General features: G+C 39.0%; 2 protein-coding genes across 3 annotated transcripts in view; one reads left to right on the top strand and one right to left on the bottom strand.

Annotated features, from left to right (window-relative positions):
- Nucleotides 1-12,511, top strand: part of LOC130918981 (pyrroline-5-carboxylate reductase 3-like) — a 46,213-nt gene extending 33,702 nt beyond the window's left edge. Inside the window, exons 5-8 of the mRNA XM_057841323.1 lie at nucleotides 1,777-1,956; nucleotides 2,059-2,271; nucleotides 6,913-7,005; nucleotides 7,882-12,511. Of these exons, the coding sequence (XP_057697306.1) occupies nucleotides 1,777-1,956; nucleotides 2,059-2,271; nucleotides 6,913-7,005; nucleotides 7,882-8,088 (693 nt within the window). The 3' untranslated portion in view covers nucleotides 8,089-12,511. The remainder of the gene's footprint in view (nucleotides 1-1,776; nucleotides 1,957-2,058; nucleotides 2,272-6,912; nucleotides 7,006-7,881) is intronic.
- The window catches only part of naprt (nicotinate phosphoribosyltransferase), a 36,490-nt gene continuing 24,082 nt past the window's right edge, over nucleotides 7,913-20,320 (bottom strand). Inside the window, exons 6-13 of one of the 2 annotated variants that reach the window (XM_057841322.1) lie at nucleotides 19,676-19,872; nucleotides 18,316-18,453; nucleotides 18,130-18,214; nucleotides 17,969-18,049; nucleotides 17,791-17,893; nucleotides 14,539-14,696; nucleotides 12,037-12,144; nucleotides 7,913-11,957 (exon numbers count right to left, since the gene is read on the bottom strand). In XM_057841322.1, coding sequence (XP_057697305.1) covers nucleotides 11,871-11,957; nucleotides 12,037-12,144; nucleotides 14,539-14,696; nucleotides 17,791-17,893; nucleotides 17,969-18,049; nucleotides 18,130-18,214; nucleotides 18,316-18,453; nucleotides 19,676-19,872 — 957 coding nt within the window. In that variant the 3' untranslated portion in view covers nucleotides 7,913-11,870. Of the gene's footprint in view, nucleotides 11,958-12,036; nucleotides 12,145-14,538; nucleotides 14,697-17,790; nucleotides 17,894-17,968; nucleotides 18,050-18,129; nucleotides 18,215-18,315; nucleotides 18,457-19,675; nucleotides 19,873-20,320 lie in introns of both variants that reach the window. The other variant, XM_057841321.1, reaches the window with a different exon arrangement.

Here is a 20,320-nt window from a genome sequence, read left to right as displayed (position 1 = left end):
TTTACTTTGAGCATGTTTCGGCTTTCGTCCACCTCGGACGTTGACCCGCTGTTTTCCGAGAGGTTTGACGAACTCGAAAAAGGCGTTGAGCATCGAGTGTTGGCGGGGTTTTCAATAGGATCTGCCAAATCTGCCGTCTCCACTCCACCGATGATGGTCTTGGTAGCCGGTGAGTCTCCCCAATATTTCCTGGCAAAGTTTGGCTTCCTCATCTGACCAAACAAAACGAGAGGAGAGAGAGAGAACAAAACACCGCGTGGACGCCATTGCATTGAGTAGGCGGGTACCGGGTATGCTGTCTTCCGGTTTGAGGAGGTTGTTGTCCAGGAAGTGCGTCATTGGCTGTCCCCTTGTAAAACTGCACTGCCCACTAGGGCCCGGCATGAATACTACATCTTTTTCACGCGGAATTTCGACATCGTTCAATGGAGACTGAACCATGGAACCATATAGTTTTTTGTAATTATTAAACAACAAACATTACAACATAAGTGGCATGGTACAATGTTAAACAACTTTAAACGTAACAGATAAGCCTAAGGAATAATCATGAATACCACCTCAGAAATTACAATCACATATAACTGCAAAATAAAAAAAGAAATGGAAAAAAAGATATATAAAAACATATTATACTTAACAATTCAAAGAAGAAAAATAATGACATAATTCTTTGTGAAAAATATTAAAATTTGGAATAGATTTGAAATATTTATTTTTATGTATGAAAAATTTCCCAATAATTACAATTGCGTTGATGGCTAGGTCGTGCAATGACTGGAATACAGACATACCATATAAAACTTTCTTTTGTGAAACTAGATGAATTTGCCAATTTAGGAAATAACCAGTCATACAAATCTTCCCAGAATGAATTAACAAATTTACATTAAAAAAAAATAAATGGTCAGTCGTTTCAATGTCTTCATTACAAAAAATAAGGTTGTTGTGGTCCAAATTGAAACACAGCCTTAAAAAATCTGAAGAGGGGTACACTTTGTTAATAATTCTATAATGGACTTCCTTTGCCTTTGGTAAAACTGGAAATTTAAAGAATTTGTATCTCATAATTTTAACATCTTTCTTGGGGAAAAAATTGCATAATTGAAGTTCTGTTTGACAAAAATGGGTACATTTCGTCCACAAAAATTTTCTGAATTTTGACATTTGGTAATTTAGAATCCTTGATATTGTGTCCATTTACCAAAAGCGATGGAAGTGTTCCATGGCTGTCAAGGGCATTGACTTACTTGGGCCCCAGTTGAATCTCAATGGGCTATAATGGTAAGCGGTCAAAACAATCACAACCATCTATGTTTTATTTCCATTGAAAATGAAGAGGAAATGGTTGCCATTAGAAATGAATGGAATGACGTACATGGTCATCAATGGCATCCCATTAGTAATGAATGGGCAAGTTTTAGGCAAATTCTATACATAACTTTTATGTCCGTTGCCGTTCTGGAATTTTTGATGTGTAAATTATGTGATTTGGTCAAAAACTGTAGGGCTAGATACATTTTGAAAAAAAAAAAGTTTTCAAAAAACCCGCGTTTACGGGCGAATGGAAGATTTTTTTGTTGTCATTCAAAAATTGCCCTGTGTTGCGTGAAAATTCCAGCTACTTTGATAATTGAACTGTGACGGTCGGTCAAATAGTTTGGGCTGTGCTGCGCACCAAAGAAACGTCATTCAAAAAAAAAAAAAAAAAGAATTTTACTATCTGGGCCTTGGCCTTGCAAAGCCCCATCTAATAACATATTTATATGGTTTCAGGAGCTGAACATTTCAACAACTCATTCCAACACAGATGTTGCCTGCAGTTCAGATGTTATCTTTGTAGCGGTCAAACCCCATTTAGTTCCAACTGTTCTAAGTGAGATCTCGCAGCACGTCACGGACAGACACACAATTGTGTCCGTCGCTGCAGGAGTTACTCTAGCAACCTTAGAGGGGGTGAGTATCCACACTATTGAAGTTGGAAAATTATAATGTTGTATAGTGTATAATGTATTTTTAGGACAAGTAATGGTATTTCTTCTGCATCATGTGTACAAGCTCCTGCCACATGGTTCACCTGTTATCAGGTTGATGCCAAATCTACCATGTGTGGTTCTGGAAGGTGCACTCTTATTTACACGGGGGACTCATGCTAAACAAGAGCATGGTGCCCTTTTGCACTCCTTGTTGCATTGCTGTGGTTTGGTGGAGGAAGGACCTGAGGCCTGGATTGACATCCATACTGGACTGAGCGGGAGTGGAGTTGCTTTTGTAAGTACTTTTGAGAGCTGAAGTGCTAGTGTGTACATGACCTTATACACAATATACAAGATGTTATGTTTTTCACATCAGGGGCGTCAAACTCATTTTCGTCACTGGCCACATGGTCCCAGTTTAAAATGGATAGGACATGTACAACCCCTAGCAAAAAGTATCGGATCACCAGTCTTGAACAAGCACTCACTGAGACATTTTATCATGTAGAACAAAGTCAGATAAAAAGCTTGAAAAAAATAATGATTTAGTTCGAAAGTGCAAATCTTTAGCATTCAGAAACACTAAAAGAAATGGATAAAACATTGTGGTGGTCAATAAATGTTACTTTTATAGAGCAAGTGCAGGGAAATATATATGGAATCCCTCCATTCTGAGGAAAAAAATACGGAATCATGAGAAACAAGGAAATAACAATCAAAACACATCTCTAGTATTTAGTAGCACCACCTCGGGCTTTTATGACAGCTAGCAGTCTCTGAGGCATGGACTTGATGAGTATCCTTCATCAATTTGGTGCCGACTCTCTTTGATTGTAGTTGCCAGATCATCCTTGTGGGTCGGAGCCTTGCTGTGGACATTTTTTTTTTTTTTCTTTCAATTTCCACCACAGGTTTTCAATAGGGTTGAGATCTGGGCTAGTTGCAGGCCATGCCATTGACTGGATGAATCTTTTTCCAAGGAATGCTTTAACAGTTTCAGCTCTGTGGCATGATGCATTGTCATCTTGGAAAATGACAAACATATTTTCAGTTGAAGGGATAAGAAAGCTGTCTAAAATTTCAATGTAAACTTGTGCATTTATTGAAGATTTATCTACAGCCATCTCCCCGGTGCCTTTGCCTGACATGCAGCCCCATATCATCAAAGACTGAGGGAATTTTGATGTATTCTCCAGGCAGTCATCTTTGTAAATCTCACCGGAACAGTACCAAACAAAAGTTCCAGCGTCATCACCTTGTCCAATGCAGATTCTTGACTCTTGACAAGGTATATATTTCCCTGCACTTGCTCTATAAAAGTAACATTTACTGGCCGCCACAATGTTTTTAATCAATTTCTTTTAGTCTTTTCTGAATGCTAAAGAGTTGCACTGAATCTGCATCTTGGCACCAAATTGATGAGGAATACTCATCATGCCTCAGGGACTGCAAGCTGTCATAAAAGCCAGAGGTGGTGCTACTAAATACTAGAGATGTGTTTTGATTAGGGCTGTCAAACGATTAAAATTTTTATTCGAGTTAATTACAGCTTTAAAATTAATTAATCGTAATTAATCGCAATTCAGACCATCTATAAAATATGCCATATTTTTCTGTAAATTATTGTTGGAATGGAAAGATAAGACACAAGACGGATATATACATTCAACATACAGTACATAAGTACTGTATTTGTTTATTATAACAATAAATCAACAAGATGGCATTAACATTATTAACATTCTGTTAAAGCGATCCATGGATAGAAAGACTTGGAGTTCTTAAAAGATAAATGTTAGTACAAGTTATAGAAATTTTATATTAAAACCCCCTCTTAATGTTTTCGTTTTAGTAAAATTAGTAAAATTTTCAATCAAAAAGTAAACTAGTAGCCCGCCTTTGTTGATGTCAATAATTACACAATGCTCATGGACGCTGAAGCCCATATAATCAGTCGCATCCAAGTGCCAGCAGAGGGCGACAAAACTCCCAAAAAACACAAGCAACAAGTGGACATTGCACCAGTGACGTGCGGTGAGGTTCATGGTTGGTGAGGCACTGACTCCTTCAGTGTCAGATTTCCAAATATATAGACCAAAAACGGTAGCTTATTCAATTGGCTACTGGTTATTTCATATCTCATCAGCATTCTTCACAAAACACGCACACACGGTACATATTATCGATACGTAAAAGTAAGAAAATAACATGCATTTGCCCCACACCCTCAATGTGTTGGTCATCGCAATTCTATAATTCATGCAACATAAATGAGAGTAAAGAGTGGTGTACAAAGCCAAAGAATTCAATTCTGACCTTTAGTGAAATATTCAGTTGTTTTTAAAACTTTTAATTCTGATACTTTAATCAATTTATTACAGATTGCTAACAAAAAGTGTGAAAAGAAAAACAAGGAATATTTTATTTAAGGCCAAAATTTAGTTTTTAAATATTCTATTGTATTTTTCTTGGTCTAAGCTCTTTTTTTTTTCTTTCTTTCTTTTTTTTTTTTTTAATAAGATTGAAATGAAAACTGTTTGTGCTCTTGCGCCTGTCCTTCACCACAAAAACCGGCATTACTTTGGAAGGGCATAGGTTTGGTATCAACATTCGTAGGGACGATATAACAGCATAACCTGCATGTAGGTACACTTTTTGCTAGGGACGGGACATTAATTAGACCAAACAGATTGGATGCAGGGGGCAAAGGGCCACATTTCTCATGTATATGAACCTAATTAATTAATAGGCAAAATGATCAATGCAAAATAAATCCTTATCTTCTGATAATAACTTTTACATGCATCAGATGATACACTGTTCGATTCAAATCTTTGTTTTAAAAAAAATACTAAAGAAACATTTTGAAAACTTCCTGAATAAATGTCTGGTTTTTATTAGTAAGCATAAACATAGTGAAAATAATTCACTTAATAATGGTAGGGCCAATTCTATCCTTACAACATATGGAACTATTGAAAGATCTAAATTCTCTATATAACTGAACATTATATCATGCAAAAAAGGTAAGGTTGCTTAAAAGTTGGTGGGGACAATTTTAGCATCCTGAAAAGTTGGTAGTGTTATGTCCCTACCGTCCCTATGCAAACCTACGCCCTTTTTGTAAAAGTCCTCCTTATTTTCCTTTACTTTAAAAAAAAAAATCTCTCCGCCTCAATGGAGAGGATTGCTTCAATTAGATCGTTCTGTGTTCTATTTGACAAGCCAGAAAACACAGTGGATGTGTCCAAAAGTCTAGCTAACCTTTCATCTTTCTCAGCAAAACCATGTAATCGTTCTACATATATGCCACGTTTAGAAGAGCTTACACGCTCATCGTTACCACGAAATGTTAACTCCTGTTTAGCTAGGATGCAGGTTGCATTAATGAGGTCTTTCAAACTCTTCTTTACCTTAGCATTGAGGTTGCTACCGTTGAGCTTCCGCTGTTCGTCAAAGCCAAATCGATCCTTGAGCTTCCAAAAGTTTTTAAAGCAATCAGGCTTTGAATGTGAGTGGTCGAGCTCTCATGTTTGCTGAGGCTTCGTCGTAGTTTTTTAATGTCACAATATCTCGTGTTAGTCCAGACATTGGCACAAGTTGAGAAGAAAAGGCAGGGAAAGCAGCAAAGGCGATTTTTCAAAGGACAGCCACATCGCCAGTCTTTTCGAGTGTACCAGTCCGTTTGAAAAGCGCGAGTTATCTTCTGTCCCGTAGTTTGAAGCAAACCTTCTAGCTCCGGTGTTGTGTTAACCGCGTCCACATTTAACGGAAAGTCCAGTTTCACGTACGCCCCCTTGCAGTGCGGCAGAGTACTATCTGCCGCAGCATGTGCCTTTTCACTGCGGTTTTATGTCCCATCAGCAAAACTAAATATGTCGCTAACAAACATTAAACTTTAAGGTATAAAGACATTAGCCAGAATGTGGAAAATCAGGTCAAATAAACGTATCTGGAAACATTATAACGGTGACATGCAGATGTACGGCAACCAGCACGCTCCAATTCCATGTATCAACCCAGTTTGTTATGGATTGCGCAATCAGAGGTGAGGCTTTACTCGTTTCTGCCGCACCTCTCGTTTCATTTCTTTATTTGAACAGGAAATAGGCAAATTCAGCGATTTTGACTATAAAAAATGTTTGAAATGAGTCATACATAAAGAGCAATGGACAAATATTCATATAAATTTGATGCTATAATTATTTTTTTGTCATGATGACAGGTGAGGCTGTGCCTCACCTGCCTCCCCTGACCGCACGTCACTGCATTGCACTGTGCTGTCATTTTAATCTGTTTGAGCGGGGCGTATGTGTTAATTGCGTCAAATATTTTTACGTGATTAATTTAAAAAATTAATTACCGCCCGTTAACGCAATCATTTTCACAGCCCTAGTTTTGATCGTTATTTCTTTGTTTGTTTCTCATGGTTCCATATTTTTTTTCCTCAGAATGGAGTGATTCCTTATATATTTCCATGCACTTGCTCTATAAAAGTAACATTTACTGCCAGTGCCCACCAGAATGTTTTTATCCATTTCTTTTAGTGTTTCTGAATGCTAAAGAGTTGCAATTTTGAACTAATACGTTATTTCTTCAAGCTTTTTATCTGAGTTTGTTCTACATGATAAAATGTCTCAGTGATGGCTCATCCGAGACTGGGGATTACATACTTTTTGCTAGGGGTTGTATCGGCAGCAAATGATTGATTACGATTTTCTAATTTTGGTATTCAAGCAATTAACTTGAAGTCTGTGCACATGATTTGCTATTGTTGGTTACACAAAATGATATGGTGGACCATATCTGGCCCTGAGGTTCAAGTTTGACACTTGTCCTCTAAATAGACATTTACTGGCACACAGTGACATTCAACCTGTTCAAAACAAACCTTACTTAGTCTAATGTTTCTGATTCACATGATTTGTCTCGACAGGTATACCTGTTTGCAGAAGCGCTGGCAGAAGGAGCAGTTAAAATGGGCATGCCCAGTGCTCTCGCCCAAAGGATTGCATCACAAACTGTTCTGGTCAGTTTCATTTCTCGCTTAAATGTTGGTTGTCCTACAAATATCTCCATGGGGAACTTTCAGGGCCTTCTTAAAAATATACAGAAAATATGCAATACGTTTATAGTATTATTAATGAACGTCTCCAATTAATAAATATGTCAACCCATTTCCACAAATAAGTGACCTAGTCATATCGATTGTCAAGATGACATCAGCAACTAAAGGTTTACTATCCTAAAAGAATGTTATCCAATCAGAAATGTCAACCTAGTCCTAACCAAAGCCCGGTTAGCTGGATAATTTTTGGTTAGGACTTCATGAACCTGAGCTATGCGTCTGGAGAGTAACCGGGAAATCAATTACATTAGATTTTAGGTAGGTAGGACCCCGAAGACTATGACGCTGACTGTCAAGTGTGTGTGAGAGAAAGACAAAATTACACACATTCAAAGATTTGTGCACCCTTGTCATTTTGTTGATTTAATATCTGTACCTTAGCACTGGTTAATTGGAAACCAAAATTGGTATGTGAGTCTATTAAGCCTTGAACCTTAAAAAAAGATGCATGCAATCATGATAAAATCTTACGTAAGGTGGCCGATTGCATGTTGTTTTTTATTTGAATTTCCCTGTGAAGAGTGGCAACCTGGAGGCATCAAAACAGCTCTTAAATGACCTGTAGCAAATATTTTTCATTGATTTAGGGAATGCTAAAAATATCCAATTGAAAGATTTCACCCATGTGTTTCCACTGTGAGGAATAATCGGGCCAGTTATTTTACTTCCCTTTTGCCTTTGCATTGACGAAAATATCTTCTGAAGCTCCTTTATGCGCCAAAGGGGGACAAACTTTTCAACTCAATGCTTTGAAAAAAAATTCCCATTCTGTTTCAGGGTGCTGGTCATTTATTACGTGACTCGAATAAGCATCCAGCTCAGCTTCGTTCTGAGGTCTGCACCCCAGGTGGGACAACCATCTATGGACTTCACGCTCTGGAACAAGGGGGTGTGAGAGCATCAACCATGACTGCTGTGGAATCTGCAACCGAGAGAGCAAGGGAACTTGGCCAAAAGTCTGCAGCACTAGGAAGCAAGAAATAGAAATTGTCAACAGGCTTTTTAAAAAAAAAAACACTAAGGAACTTTCAATTTTGGTCGATTTTAGCGGCGCGGGTGGAAACGGTAGTGTTTTGCCTTAAAGTGCGTATGACACCAAAAAGCATGTTTATTCCATATTTCACATGGTGTTTATCACTCCTGAATGAAATGGACCGCTTGGATGTGTGTGGAAGCGATCGTTTCATATATTCAATTTTTGAATCCCGCGCCATGAAAATGAGTTACTTCCGGCTCCAGTCTCGGGTTTAGGACGAATGCGAATGTGATGTCACCCGGGTTAGCATCTCACAATACAGCATTGCTTTATAACATGCAGATGGACTACGGCTTCAGGCGATTTTGCGGATTTATTCATTTATTTTTTGCCTCACGTAAGCCAAAAGGCTGCAGGCTTTTGTAGCTGCACCAGGGAGAGGCGTGTGAGCCTTTTTGGGTTTCAGAAAGTTCAGCCAAGACATGCGAGACAACTGTGGGACGATTGGACTTACGAGGAAGTGAAGTAAACATCGTGTTTTGTATTATATCAAATACTGGGATCATGGCACACATTTTAATATGGAGGCAGCTTGCATTTTGTGGCTGACTTGCTCCTTGTCCACCAAGAATGCCACTCGGCCAACGACCGGCAGCTTGTGGCATATATGGGGCAGTGTTTTTTCGTCAACGATGAGTATAACAAAAATATTTTGTCAACGAACACGTTTTCATGATGATGACGACATTTTATGCGTCTTTAGCCTGCATCGTAGCAGTGTCTGGTTAAGTCACTTGTGACGTGCTGCGCCCCCTCCTCCTTTCCCGACTTACCAGTGTGTAGTCTCCATGCAGGCTCGCAAACGGTAAGATTTGTTTTTCTTGGCCAGAGACAATATGTAATGTTGCTTTAGCCTTTAAGGTCTGTGCTGAGTGATCATCACACACTAAATGTAATTCGTAGCATTAGCATAGCGTTCGCATTAGGCTAATGCTAAAAGCAAGCGTCCTCTTAAACCAGGGGTGGGCAAACTATTCCACAAAGGGCCGCAGTGGGTGTGGGTTTTTGTTCATACCCATCATGAGGACAGCCTTTCACCAATCTGGTTTCTTACAAGTGCAATCAGTTGATTGCAGTCAGGTGCTTCTTGTTTCCACTGAAACCTCATTGGTTAAACTGTCTGTGCTGAATCAGTTGGAACAAAGACCAGGACCCACTGCGGCCCTCGAGGACCGGTTTGCCCAACCCTGTCTTAAACTCGTATAACTATTTTTTTTTCTATTTATGCTTCCACTTCGTGGCGTCCAGGTGGGTATAATTAATTGAAAATAATGTACTGTTTTCCTGCTGAGTGTGTATTATCACCAAGTTGGCGTTGTCTTTGTAGACAGATTCTACAATACAGTCGTGTGAAAAAATTAGGACACCCCATGAAGTATTCAGTTCAACAAAAGTGCATATTGTAACCGAGGAAAAAGTTAGGACTCCCTACCACTTGTCTTTGACATCGGTCTGAAGAAAGTATGCCCCACTCCTCAATGCAGAATACTTTCCAGCTGTGAGATGTGTGAGGGGTTTCTTGCATGTGCAGCCCGTTTCAAGTCACCCCACAGAATCTCAATGGGATTAAGATCTGGGCTTTGACTCGGCCATTCCAGCACTCTCCTCCTTTTCAGCCAGTCCTTGGTGGGGTCCAGTTTCGCTTCAGCTTTAATATTTTCACTGATAATCTTACATGTTCTTCAAGGACCCTCTGATACACAATAGAATTCATTGTGGATTCTATGGTGGTGAGCTGGCCAGGTCCTGCTATAGCAAAGCATCCCCAAACCATGACACTTCCACCTCCATGCTTCACAGTGGGTATGAGGTTCTTTTCCTGGAATGCTGTATTGGGTTTACGCCAAACATGTCCCCTGTTCTGGTGTCCAAAAAATTCAATTTTAGATTCATCTGTCTAAAGAACATTATTCCAGAAGTCCTGGTTTTTGTCTACATTCACTCTGGCAAACTTTAGTCTGGTCTTTTCTTGGACAGCAAAGGTTTCCTCTTTGCACACCTCCCACGAAGGTTAAACTTGAGAAGTCTCTTTCTGATTGTAGAGGCATGCACTTTCACATCAACAGTAGCAAGAGCCAGCTGTAGGTCCCGGGGCCGTGATGACATTTTAGGGTTTTTGGAGACCTCTTTAGCATCATGCAGTCGGCTCTTGGTGTGAACTTGCTTGGACGGCCAGACCTGGGCATGTGGGCAGTTGTTTTGAACGTCCTCAACTTGGAGACTATTTTCCGGACAGTGGAATGGCTGATTTTATATTCTTTTGAAATCCCTTACCAGTCTCATTAAGCATCTACAATCTTTTTTCTGAAGGCCTCAGACAGCGCCTTTAATGTCACCTTGGTGTTTTAGTCACTTCAACAGTCAGTCACTGTTCAAAGTATTCTGCGTTGAGGAGTGGGGCAACCTTTCTTCAGACCAATGTCAAAGACTGGTAGATGGCTACAAAAAGCGTCTCACTGAAGTTATTTCAGCCAAAGGAGATAATAGCTATGAGGTGGTAGGGTGTCCTAACGTTTTCCTCAGAATATGCATTTTCGTTGATATATTTGCTTTAATGAGTAAATCAATGTTAATTTTTGTTGTTTACCTGCAATTAAATAATTTTCTTTTCCAGAGATAAAGAAGAATAAGATCAGACATTGATATGTGAACATTTCTAAATAAAGAACTGAATATTTAATGGGGTGTCCTAATTTTTTTCACATGACTATGTGCTCGTCTATCAATGTTCATTTGAAATAGTTGGAAACCTTTATTTTTGGAGTATCTTTTTTTTGCGACTCAGATGAAAATAGTCTATATAGTTTTCGTCAATAAAAACTAGACGACGACACATTTTCAGATGACTAAAATAAGTCCAAAATTAATGAGTATTTTCGTCCATAAGCCCAAGACAAAAATTAAAAGGGCTACCAAAAATAACACTGGAATGGGGAAAAGGGGAAGTTACGTATGCCGTAAAGCATTCATCAAATTTGTAGTTTTTTTTTTTTTTCTTTTGTGGGGCAGGGTTCCTTCCACCTTCCTCAAAGTTTTTTAGTGTTAGCGAAAGCGATACAGACCCCCTCAGGTCAGGTCATAACGGTGGTGTCATTCAACTAGTTGTCATTTGACATATTATCCCAAATGTTATGACATTTGTTTGGACTGCTTGTAATATATTTTATTCAAATATTCTCTGTCTGGTCAGGACTTCGACATTGAGAAGGTAGCAAAAAATGAAATCTTAACTTCAAAACCATTTCCATCCTGTTGCTTGGGCAGTTTTCTCATTGCATAAAGATCTATCCATTTTCTCCCGCTTATCATAAAGTGCCTCTGATAATATAGAGACAGTTAAAAATTCAAAAGATGTAGTTTTTTTTTTGTGTTTTTTAATCAATTAACCTCAGAATATCACCAAGCAATTCAAATGACTGGGGGTCCGCCCTCATTGAAACGATGTTTGGAACTATTCGAGGTTCCATTACCTGGAAGTAAAATTGTATATTGGATCCCTATGGGTGTGTCGCAACTCTGTTTCTACATGGCTCTGGGTACTGCATGATGAATTTTGTTTTCACTCTTGAAAAAGGGGCTGTATAATTGACACCAACTCTGTTATTTACTGAAAATAATTGCTGTGTATGAAGGTGAAGTGAATGTAATGCTAGTTTCTTTAAATGCAAGGCCCCTGCAGTCATTTTTAATAAATGGACAGAAAGCTGGATTTGAAAACATAAGATTTTCTTTAATTGAATAAGATTGAGTTCTTGTTCTTTGCACTTCCTCTTGTTAGATCTGTGACCAAGTTGTATAGTTTCTCTGACAATGCCACCTGGTAGAAAGATACAAAAACGGATTTAAACAAAGTTCTGGCATTACCGGCATCACTTTCATGAGTTTTATTGGCTCACTGTGTATGACTCAGGCTGTTCCAGTTGCTTATGTCGAGGGTGAAGGCTCTGAAGGGAGTCATTGACGTTAGCTTTAGTTTCTGAAGCACAGCTCAAAGGGTGTGTGACCTAAAATTTAAGAGACACATTCACAACACTTAACTTTGACTCAACAGCCGTTTGTTTCCAGATCTCAAATATGCCTTTAATCTGACCTACATAAGCGTCGTTAAATCTATAGACCCTACTCACCTACGTCACAAAATGACGTGTCGCTGTATCCGGCCGCCATATTGTACCTATTTTTTAGACCTATTCTCATTGTTTTCAATTAGTCGGGCAAGTTATACAGCAATTCATGGAAGCCCCGGTGTTATCTGACGCCGTAAACTCATTGGATGCGTTGCATAAAAGGCGTTACGTGGAAAAGCTTCAGTTTATCCATTCGCCAGATCCGTATTTGATGCCTAAATCGATATTTTTCAACCCGCTGTCTTCGCCCTCTCTGCCTGACATCTGGTAGCCTGATATCTACAACTATCTTTTCCACAGAAACTCGGCCTATTCTCACGAAACTTTGAAAAACATTAAGAGCAGCACTCTAAGCAACATTACCCTGTGTGATTTCTAAAATGGCGACAATCAAAAAAAGAAAAAAGTTGACTGCGATGGCCGACGCTTCAAGGATAGGTGGATATTGGGCTATTTCTTCAATAAAACACGCAACAACGGTGTCTGCCTCATTTGCAAAGAGACAGTAGCTGTTTTCAAAGAGTTCGATGCGCGCGATAATAACAAGACACGCTGACATGTACGACAACATTACAAGAAAGATAAGCAGCGAGAAATTATAGCAACTTGAAGCTAGCACAGCAGCAGTATTTCGCAAGAGCCGGAGTGTCGAAAGAGAACGCCACAAAGACGAGACTGTTGAAATTATGTATTTAAAAAAATAATAATAAAGCAAATGTGACACACAGAAGGGCTTGCTAACATTTCTTTAAATGTATTGTTCTGCGTAAATCAGCCCAGGTAGCCCCACACATTTTTACCACACCAAATCAGGCCCCCTTTGCAAAAAGTTTGGACACCCCTGTTTAACCGATGATCCGTAGACGAGGCAAGCTTCTTTCACTTGTTACCAACTAAATACTATTCAAAAAATAAAGATGGTGGAACAAATAAGCATCTTGAATTTGAAACTGTATGTTGTCGGCGATTAGCCTAGCAATGATCTTAATTGTGGTTGTCAGCCCCAAACCCTCTAAATATAGATTAAATGCATTTTACCAGATATAAAATGACTACTACATAATCTGTGGTAGTCGTTTGGAGCCCAGTTTTCTCGTCGAATTGCAGAAGTCCATCTCGCTCTACTCTCCGGGTCTCTCGGAATACGGTAAAACTTCCAAGTCTCTCCGTCTATCTTCTCTGTTTTTGCAACCGACCGCCACACACGCCTTCACCATTTTGATTATTAATGTTAACGAGCAGAAAAACACGCCATAATAGGAGTAATTTACGAAGCGGTAATGCATTAACATGACGAGTATACGGACAACATGGCGCGGGGGCGTGGCTGTGATGTCACGTGAGTACAGTATATAGGTGGTATCTTATTGTCTTTTTATGAAAGTGTTGTGAGGCCACAACTATGTTGCTATCAGAGGTGAGTAGAGAAACCCAAAAAATTTTCTCAAGATTTGCGTCACTTCTAAATAATATTACTGAAGTAAAAGTAGTCATCCAAAAAATTACTCTAGTGGAAAAAAAAAAGTATTCGCGTAGCATTATTTTTACATGTTAAATTGTATATATCTTTTACTTGGCAATGATAATATAACCGTGCCTCCGTATGTGTCATTTTTTTTTGTCTACTGACTGTTTTGTGAAGCAGAAGTTTGTATGCATGTAAGTTTGAATTAAAAAAAAAAAAACATAACGTAGCATAGCATGGCATAGCAAGTTGCCGCTTGGCCAGTTAATAAAGAACGTATTCGCTAATTTATTATCAAACTAACTCTGACAGCTGATCGCCGGTCTTAAGGCTTAGGAAAAGAATGAACTTTTGTTTTGTTTGTGTATTCTATGAATGAGCAAAGGCAGTACGAGTATTCGTAGCGTGTTTTCAATCTTTTTTTTTTTTTTTTTTTAATAAACGTAATTGAGAATGTGTCGTTCAATCTGGTTCTTACAAATTAATGAGTCAGATTGGGACAGTAAACTATTTCGTCAGCGGAATCTCAAAAAGTAAACAAACATGACTTTATGCCCGGGTCGCACGCTGGATGTAAAAGCTAGTGAGTTCTGTTGCATTTCCTTATGTCTGAAAGCCATGACTCGGTAATGTTGCAGATTTGCGGTTTATTATGTCTGAAAGCGGCTCTAGTTTTCTATAGTACCCACAATTCATTTACAAAACATTCCTGATCTCCTGTTGGTTTATCACACTTTGCTCAAATAATAAATGAAAAATGTGCCTACAATTATTGGTCATGTTAGATCGACGTAATACACACTCACTTGTCCTTTGGTAAACACTTCTTTGCGCAGACAAATGACCTGAACTGGCGTTACAGAGAGTGGAGTACCATCATTAGCCAAAGGATGGCACCTAATATGGATTCCTGCCTCTGGTGGTGACTCCTGTGCCAAACAAACCAGGTCCAGAAAGGGATGTCCTGTAAAAAGTGCCTGAATTAAAAATTTGTGACATCCGGTTAAGTACTCAACAAATAACACATACAAAACCTTTTTCTTGTTTTGATTTCCCTTTCAATCTTATGTCATAGGAATTAAGAAATAAAATTTTGACTATGCTCAACAACAGAAATCTTGCAACATTTTTGATAACATTTGGTTTGCAGTTTTAGCAATTCAAAATTGACTTTACAGAACTAGAATGTCAAACAATAGAGCAATAGAACAAAACAGTGCTGACTTTTACATACGTCCTATAATTTAACCTGTAAATGCCATACAGAGATATGTAATGAGCACCTACTGTCACCAGGATGTGATCACGTCAAACCTGGGCGTGCACTTTACCTAAACTCAACCATGTGTGGTTAGGTTAGGTTTGCCTAAACTAAACCACGCTTGGTTAGCTTAGCTTTACCCAAGAGTGTAGGTTTGTCTCAGCATTAGTAGGGACGATACAGCATAACCTGCATGTACACTTTTTGCTGGGGACAGGACATTAATAATACCAAACAGATTGGGTGAACAGGGATCAGGGCTACATTGCTCACAAATATGAACCTAATTAAAGGGTATGTAGCGGCAAAGGGGGTGTGAGACATCAATAGAACCGTTATGTGCCAAGATAACAAATATTGATAAAGTTAACATAAAAATCAATCACATTAATGAGCAATTATCGAAAATAGATCGAAAATGACGAACATTCCCGAAAGTGTTCCGGAAACAGCCAAATGGGGCGGGGACGTCACGACAAGTGATTGACAGTCGAGGCGGAGCCAGGTGCCATTGTTTTTTAACGACGAGAGAGTAGCGTTGGGGTTTGTTTGACGAAAACATCACAAAAATGGTTCAAAACTGCTGTGCTATGTGGTGTACAAATAGTTATTTATCGGAATATAGTATCCATGAGTTCCCGAACGCGAAAAAAAAAGCTGGACTACGCAGACAATGGGTAAAGTTCGTCCGTGCAAAGAGGGCTAATTTTCTAGACACAGCCTCCGGCACGCTTTTCTGTGGTGCGCATTTTCCACCTGAAAGCTTCTCGAACTATGGACAAGTGAAATCGGATTTTGCTAAAAGACTGCTGCTTAAAGGAGATGCGGTGCCGACCATACACGCGCAGCTACCTAAATGTCCCGAGATATCAAGAAAGAGGACGATGACTGGCAAAGGAGGCTAAGGCTAAGCAAAGGAGGGGAGCAGCCAAGCTCGAAATGGCCAGAGTGAGTACTCTTTTATAATAAAAAAATGTCACGCATTGGATACAGGACTGGACACATGTATAAATTATCGTTCGTAAAATATATAGAACAAATCCTCTGATCCCATTCATATTTGTGTCTGTTGGCAGAGCGAAAAGCTATGATAGCGCAATAAATGATAATTATTCTATGCATTCCTTTATTTTGCAGTCACGGTGTATCAGCTTCACAAAAAGAAATGCAAAACAAATCATTGGTGTTTCCCACACGATCTGCTGCCGATGTTTCATCAGTGTTATTGCTCCCCTCAATGACCGTTTCATTACGCTGCAGTGGTGTTCGTTTGGGCTCAAATTGGTAACCTAAAACACCGATTAAAGCTTCGTAACTCTCCTCGTCACCATTAGATGAACATTCGTTATGTCCTTCTACGTCGGATTCGTCGTTACTAACTAACGCGTTACTGACAACAGTGGCAATTAGACACACTCAAGTAGTAAAACATTACTTACAGTGACTGCTGCTGGCCGAAAAAAACTTCAAATATGTTACCTCTTTGAAAGGGGCAGAGGAGGCGGCATGTATTTCACATTCAGCAAGTGGAAAGGGGTAAATGTAAGTCTGAACATAATGCAAAGAATTCACTTAAGAATGGTAGGGTCCATTATATTCTTACAACATTCATTCATTTTCTGAGCCGCTTATCCTCACAAGGGTCACGGGGGTGTTGGAGCCAATCCCAGCTAATTATGGACAGCAGGCGGGGTACACCCTGAATAGGTTGCCAGCCAAATGCAGGGCACAAGGAGACTAACAACCAGTCGTGTGCGCACTCATACTTAGGGACAATTTAGAGCAGGGGTGTCAAACCGATTCCAAAAAGGGCCGCAGTAGGTCCTGGTCTTTGTTCCAACAGATCCAGCACAGACAGCTCAACCAATAAGGTTTCTGCTAAAACAAGCAGCATCCTACTGCAATTGATTGTAAGACACCAGATTGCTGAAAGGCTGTCCTCCTGATGGGTTTGAACAAGAACTCACACCCACTGCGACACATGCAATTTAGAGTGTCTAATCAGCCTACCGTGCAGGTTTTTGGGATGAAACCAGAGTACCCGGAGAAAACCTATAAAGAGGACATGCAAACTCCACACAGGAAGGCTGGAGCCCAGGATTGAACCCTTGATCTCAGAACTGTGAGGCAGACATGCTAACCACTCTGCCGCCCTGGTCTTACAACATGTGGGAAGATAATCTAAAGTACCTACATAACTGAACTGATTACAGTATATAATGCAAATAAGGTTGCCTAAAAGTTGGAGGGGAAAATATGAGCATACTGAAAAGTTGGTAATGTTTTGCCCCTAACATCCTTATAACTGAACCACATGTAGTTAGGTTAACTAACGTTGTGTCTCCCTGCAAATCACTCCCCTGTCTCACATGCATCAGACAGATACACCATGGATTGAAATTCCAGTTTTGAAGTGATCTCATCCTGGTGGATCTCTGCTGCTATGGAAGGGAATTTATGGCACCGTCACTTGACTTTTAGCAGTAATTTTCTGTCGTTCAGCAAAATGAAAATGCATTTCCATCTCTAAACATATGTAAATAGATCTGTAAGCAAATGCAATCAGATCCTTCAAAGTGCACTCATAGCCACTCATAGTCATTCACTTGATGGGTGTGTTTTGTATTGGCAAAACAAACTTTTTTTTTTTTTTTTTTTTTTTTTTATCATTTGCAAGCAACACTTTTTCTTTTTGGAATGACATGTTTGATTAGCAAACCCGACTTATGACTTTTTTTTCTTAGTTTTGGCATAATTCTACCTCTGCCCACAACTACTAAACAGCAACTACTCTTACCCTCAGCATCTAGTAACCTGTAGACAGATTTCCTTCCTGGGACCGTGCTCTTCTCTGGATCCTCGCTTATCTTCATTGTAGGCCTGCCCCTTACCTCCACAAGCTATCACACAATTGCAACAGCAACATGATTTGTGATGGAATAACTCAACACTGAACTGATAAAAATAGCCGATACCTTATACACACAACCCAGTGATGGTTGTTTAGTGCAAGTGACAAGATGTGTCCCAACCCCAATCACGTCAATCTCATTCTCCTGAGACAAAGACATCCAAAATATGAAGTTAAAAAAAGAATAAGATTTTTAAAAACTATTTATACATTTGTTGTCTTCACCTTCCTGTTGAATTCCACCATGGTTTGCTCTGAGATGTTATTTGTCCCAACAATAATAAATGAATCAAAGGCAGAGGTAGAGAAACTGGGAACACCAATGGGAAGCAAGCATTAGATAATACAACCACCCAACTGTTTGTTTTTGTTTCATTTTTGTAGAAATGTGCAGCATGGCACCTCACTCACTGCTTGCTACAGAGTCTTAGGACACGGCGCACATCCACTGATTGCTTGCAGAGGTCTCCACTGTCCAATCGAACCCCCACCGGCCTATAGCCCAATTCACACAATGCCAAGGCCACAGCACAGAAGTTCAACAGGCCACTGCTAAAAGAAGGCACATAGTACATAGAAACAATGAACGCATGGATTATAGTGAAAAAATATAATTTGAATGAAACTTTTCTGTATTTTTAAAACATTGCCAAAATTAAACACTGGGGGTGATAATATTGCCAAATGTGGTTTAGGAGGTGCTTAATTCAAAAAAGGTAAATCAAGCTACTGTATTTTCATTGATTGGACATACAGTATATCGTCAAGTTTTCAGTGTAAATGTATTTCAATAAGGATGCATTGCTGTCACTTCCTTGTTAACTCATTGGCTGCTATTTATTGTACTAGATGTCTAATCCAGTGTTTTTGTCAACGATCGATGACTATAACGAAAATATTTCGTCTACACACAATTTATTTCCATGATGACAACAAGACGATAACGAGCTAAAAACACGTCTTGGGGGACTAAAACATAACGAGACGAATGCCAGCTTGCGTCTGATGAAACCAGAATGAAACGAAAATATGCCATAGTTTCCACCACACTTTCACAATGTGTGACAATTTTATGGCCTGTTCAATCACGTGGCGTCCTTAAAGCAACATCAAAAATGTAGTATTTGATAAGGAGCGCCACGGGCAACATGACCTGAGAGCAAGGATTTTAATCTAATTTTTTTAATAATTTTGATTTCTCTCCCAGTTTTTATTTGGCACTGATTGACCAACAGAAAACTGGAGCTATTATCGTTTTAGTTTCATAATAGGAATATGTTTTCTCCACTAGAGGGAACTCATGCTCTTTGGACGAGTAATACTTAGTTTTTGTAGATTTCTTTGCTCTCACTGGTAATCAATGTTTTTTTGTTGTTGTATTTCTTTGGCTTAATGTGGTTATGTAATATGTTATAGGACAGTATAATAATCATATAGATAACTGTGCTGAGAAAAAAGTACCACTGTTCAAAAATAAATAAATAAAACATCTGAAGCAGTTAGTCACAATGTTACTTATTACTTGACTATTCTTTTCACCAAATACTTTTTTACTTGTACTTTGGTACATTCTTTGGATGACTACTTTTACTTCAGCAATATTCTTAATAATAACGCTATTCTTAGTTGAGTAACATTTTGGCTACTCTACCCCCTTCTGATCATTAATATATCATTGTTAATATAAACGCAAATGGTAATATTTGGACTTTTACTGCATGACAAGATCTAGCTTGACATGCAAATGAATATGACAAAATAAGAAAATTACCAGGTAACACTATAACTGTCAATTACAGGGAGGAAGTTCTGGGGGTAGGCGATAGCGTATGACAGAAAGGCAGCCAACTCTCCCTCATGAATCTTCCCAGGCTCCACCCCCAAAAGCTCACACACTCGAGCCAGCCAACCCTTGGTTAGTGAAATGAAGTCCACTGGCTCAGGGTTGCTGTTCACTCCAACGAGCATCTATTTGGAGAGAAAAGTGTGAAAGTTAATAATGTAAATAAAATAAGGAACTCCTTCCTACATGCTTCTTCCTGTAAACATTGTCATCACTATCATAACCTCTGCATTCTATTAATGCCATGTTTCAAACATTGTAACATGGCTAAAGGTGCAGTTAAGTGGTTTTGTTGACATTATTTTTCATAACCTTGGAAAAAAAACAATCTCTCTACTCCAATATTTTTACAGGATATTATTTTTAATCTAAGATTTTTCCCCCAATTGCTAAATAAATGGTATGTTCATGAGCAATAACAGTCTCGTGCTAAATGGAATATGAAATATTAAAAATGCATTTATTCAGTAGGACAGGGCAAAAATACTGCTTAATGGTCAAAACTACCGACTTCTTCCCCTCCCGAACGGTAGTTTATGCCACTGGAGTTAGTCCGGCTTTTGTCATTCGGAG

The sequence above is a fragment of the Corythoichthys intestinalis genome, chromosome 7 (assembly GCF_030265065.1).
Source record: "Corythoichthys intestinalis isolate RoL2023-P3 chromosome 7, ASM3026506v1, whole genome shotgun sequence".
Classification (NCBI taxonomy): Eukaryota; Metazoa; Chordata; class Actinopteri; order Syngnathiformes; family Syngnathidae; genus Corythoichthys; species Corythoichthys intestinalis.
The sequence above is the reverse complement of the archived record's forward strand: the minus strand, read 5'-3'. Positions and strand labels throughout refer to the sequence as shown.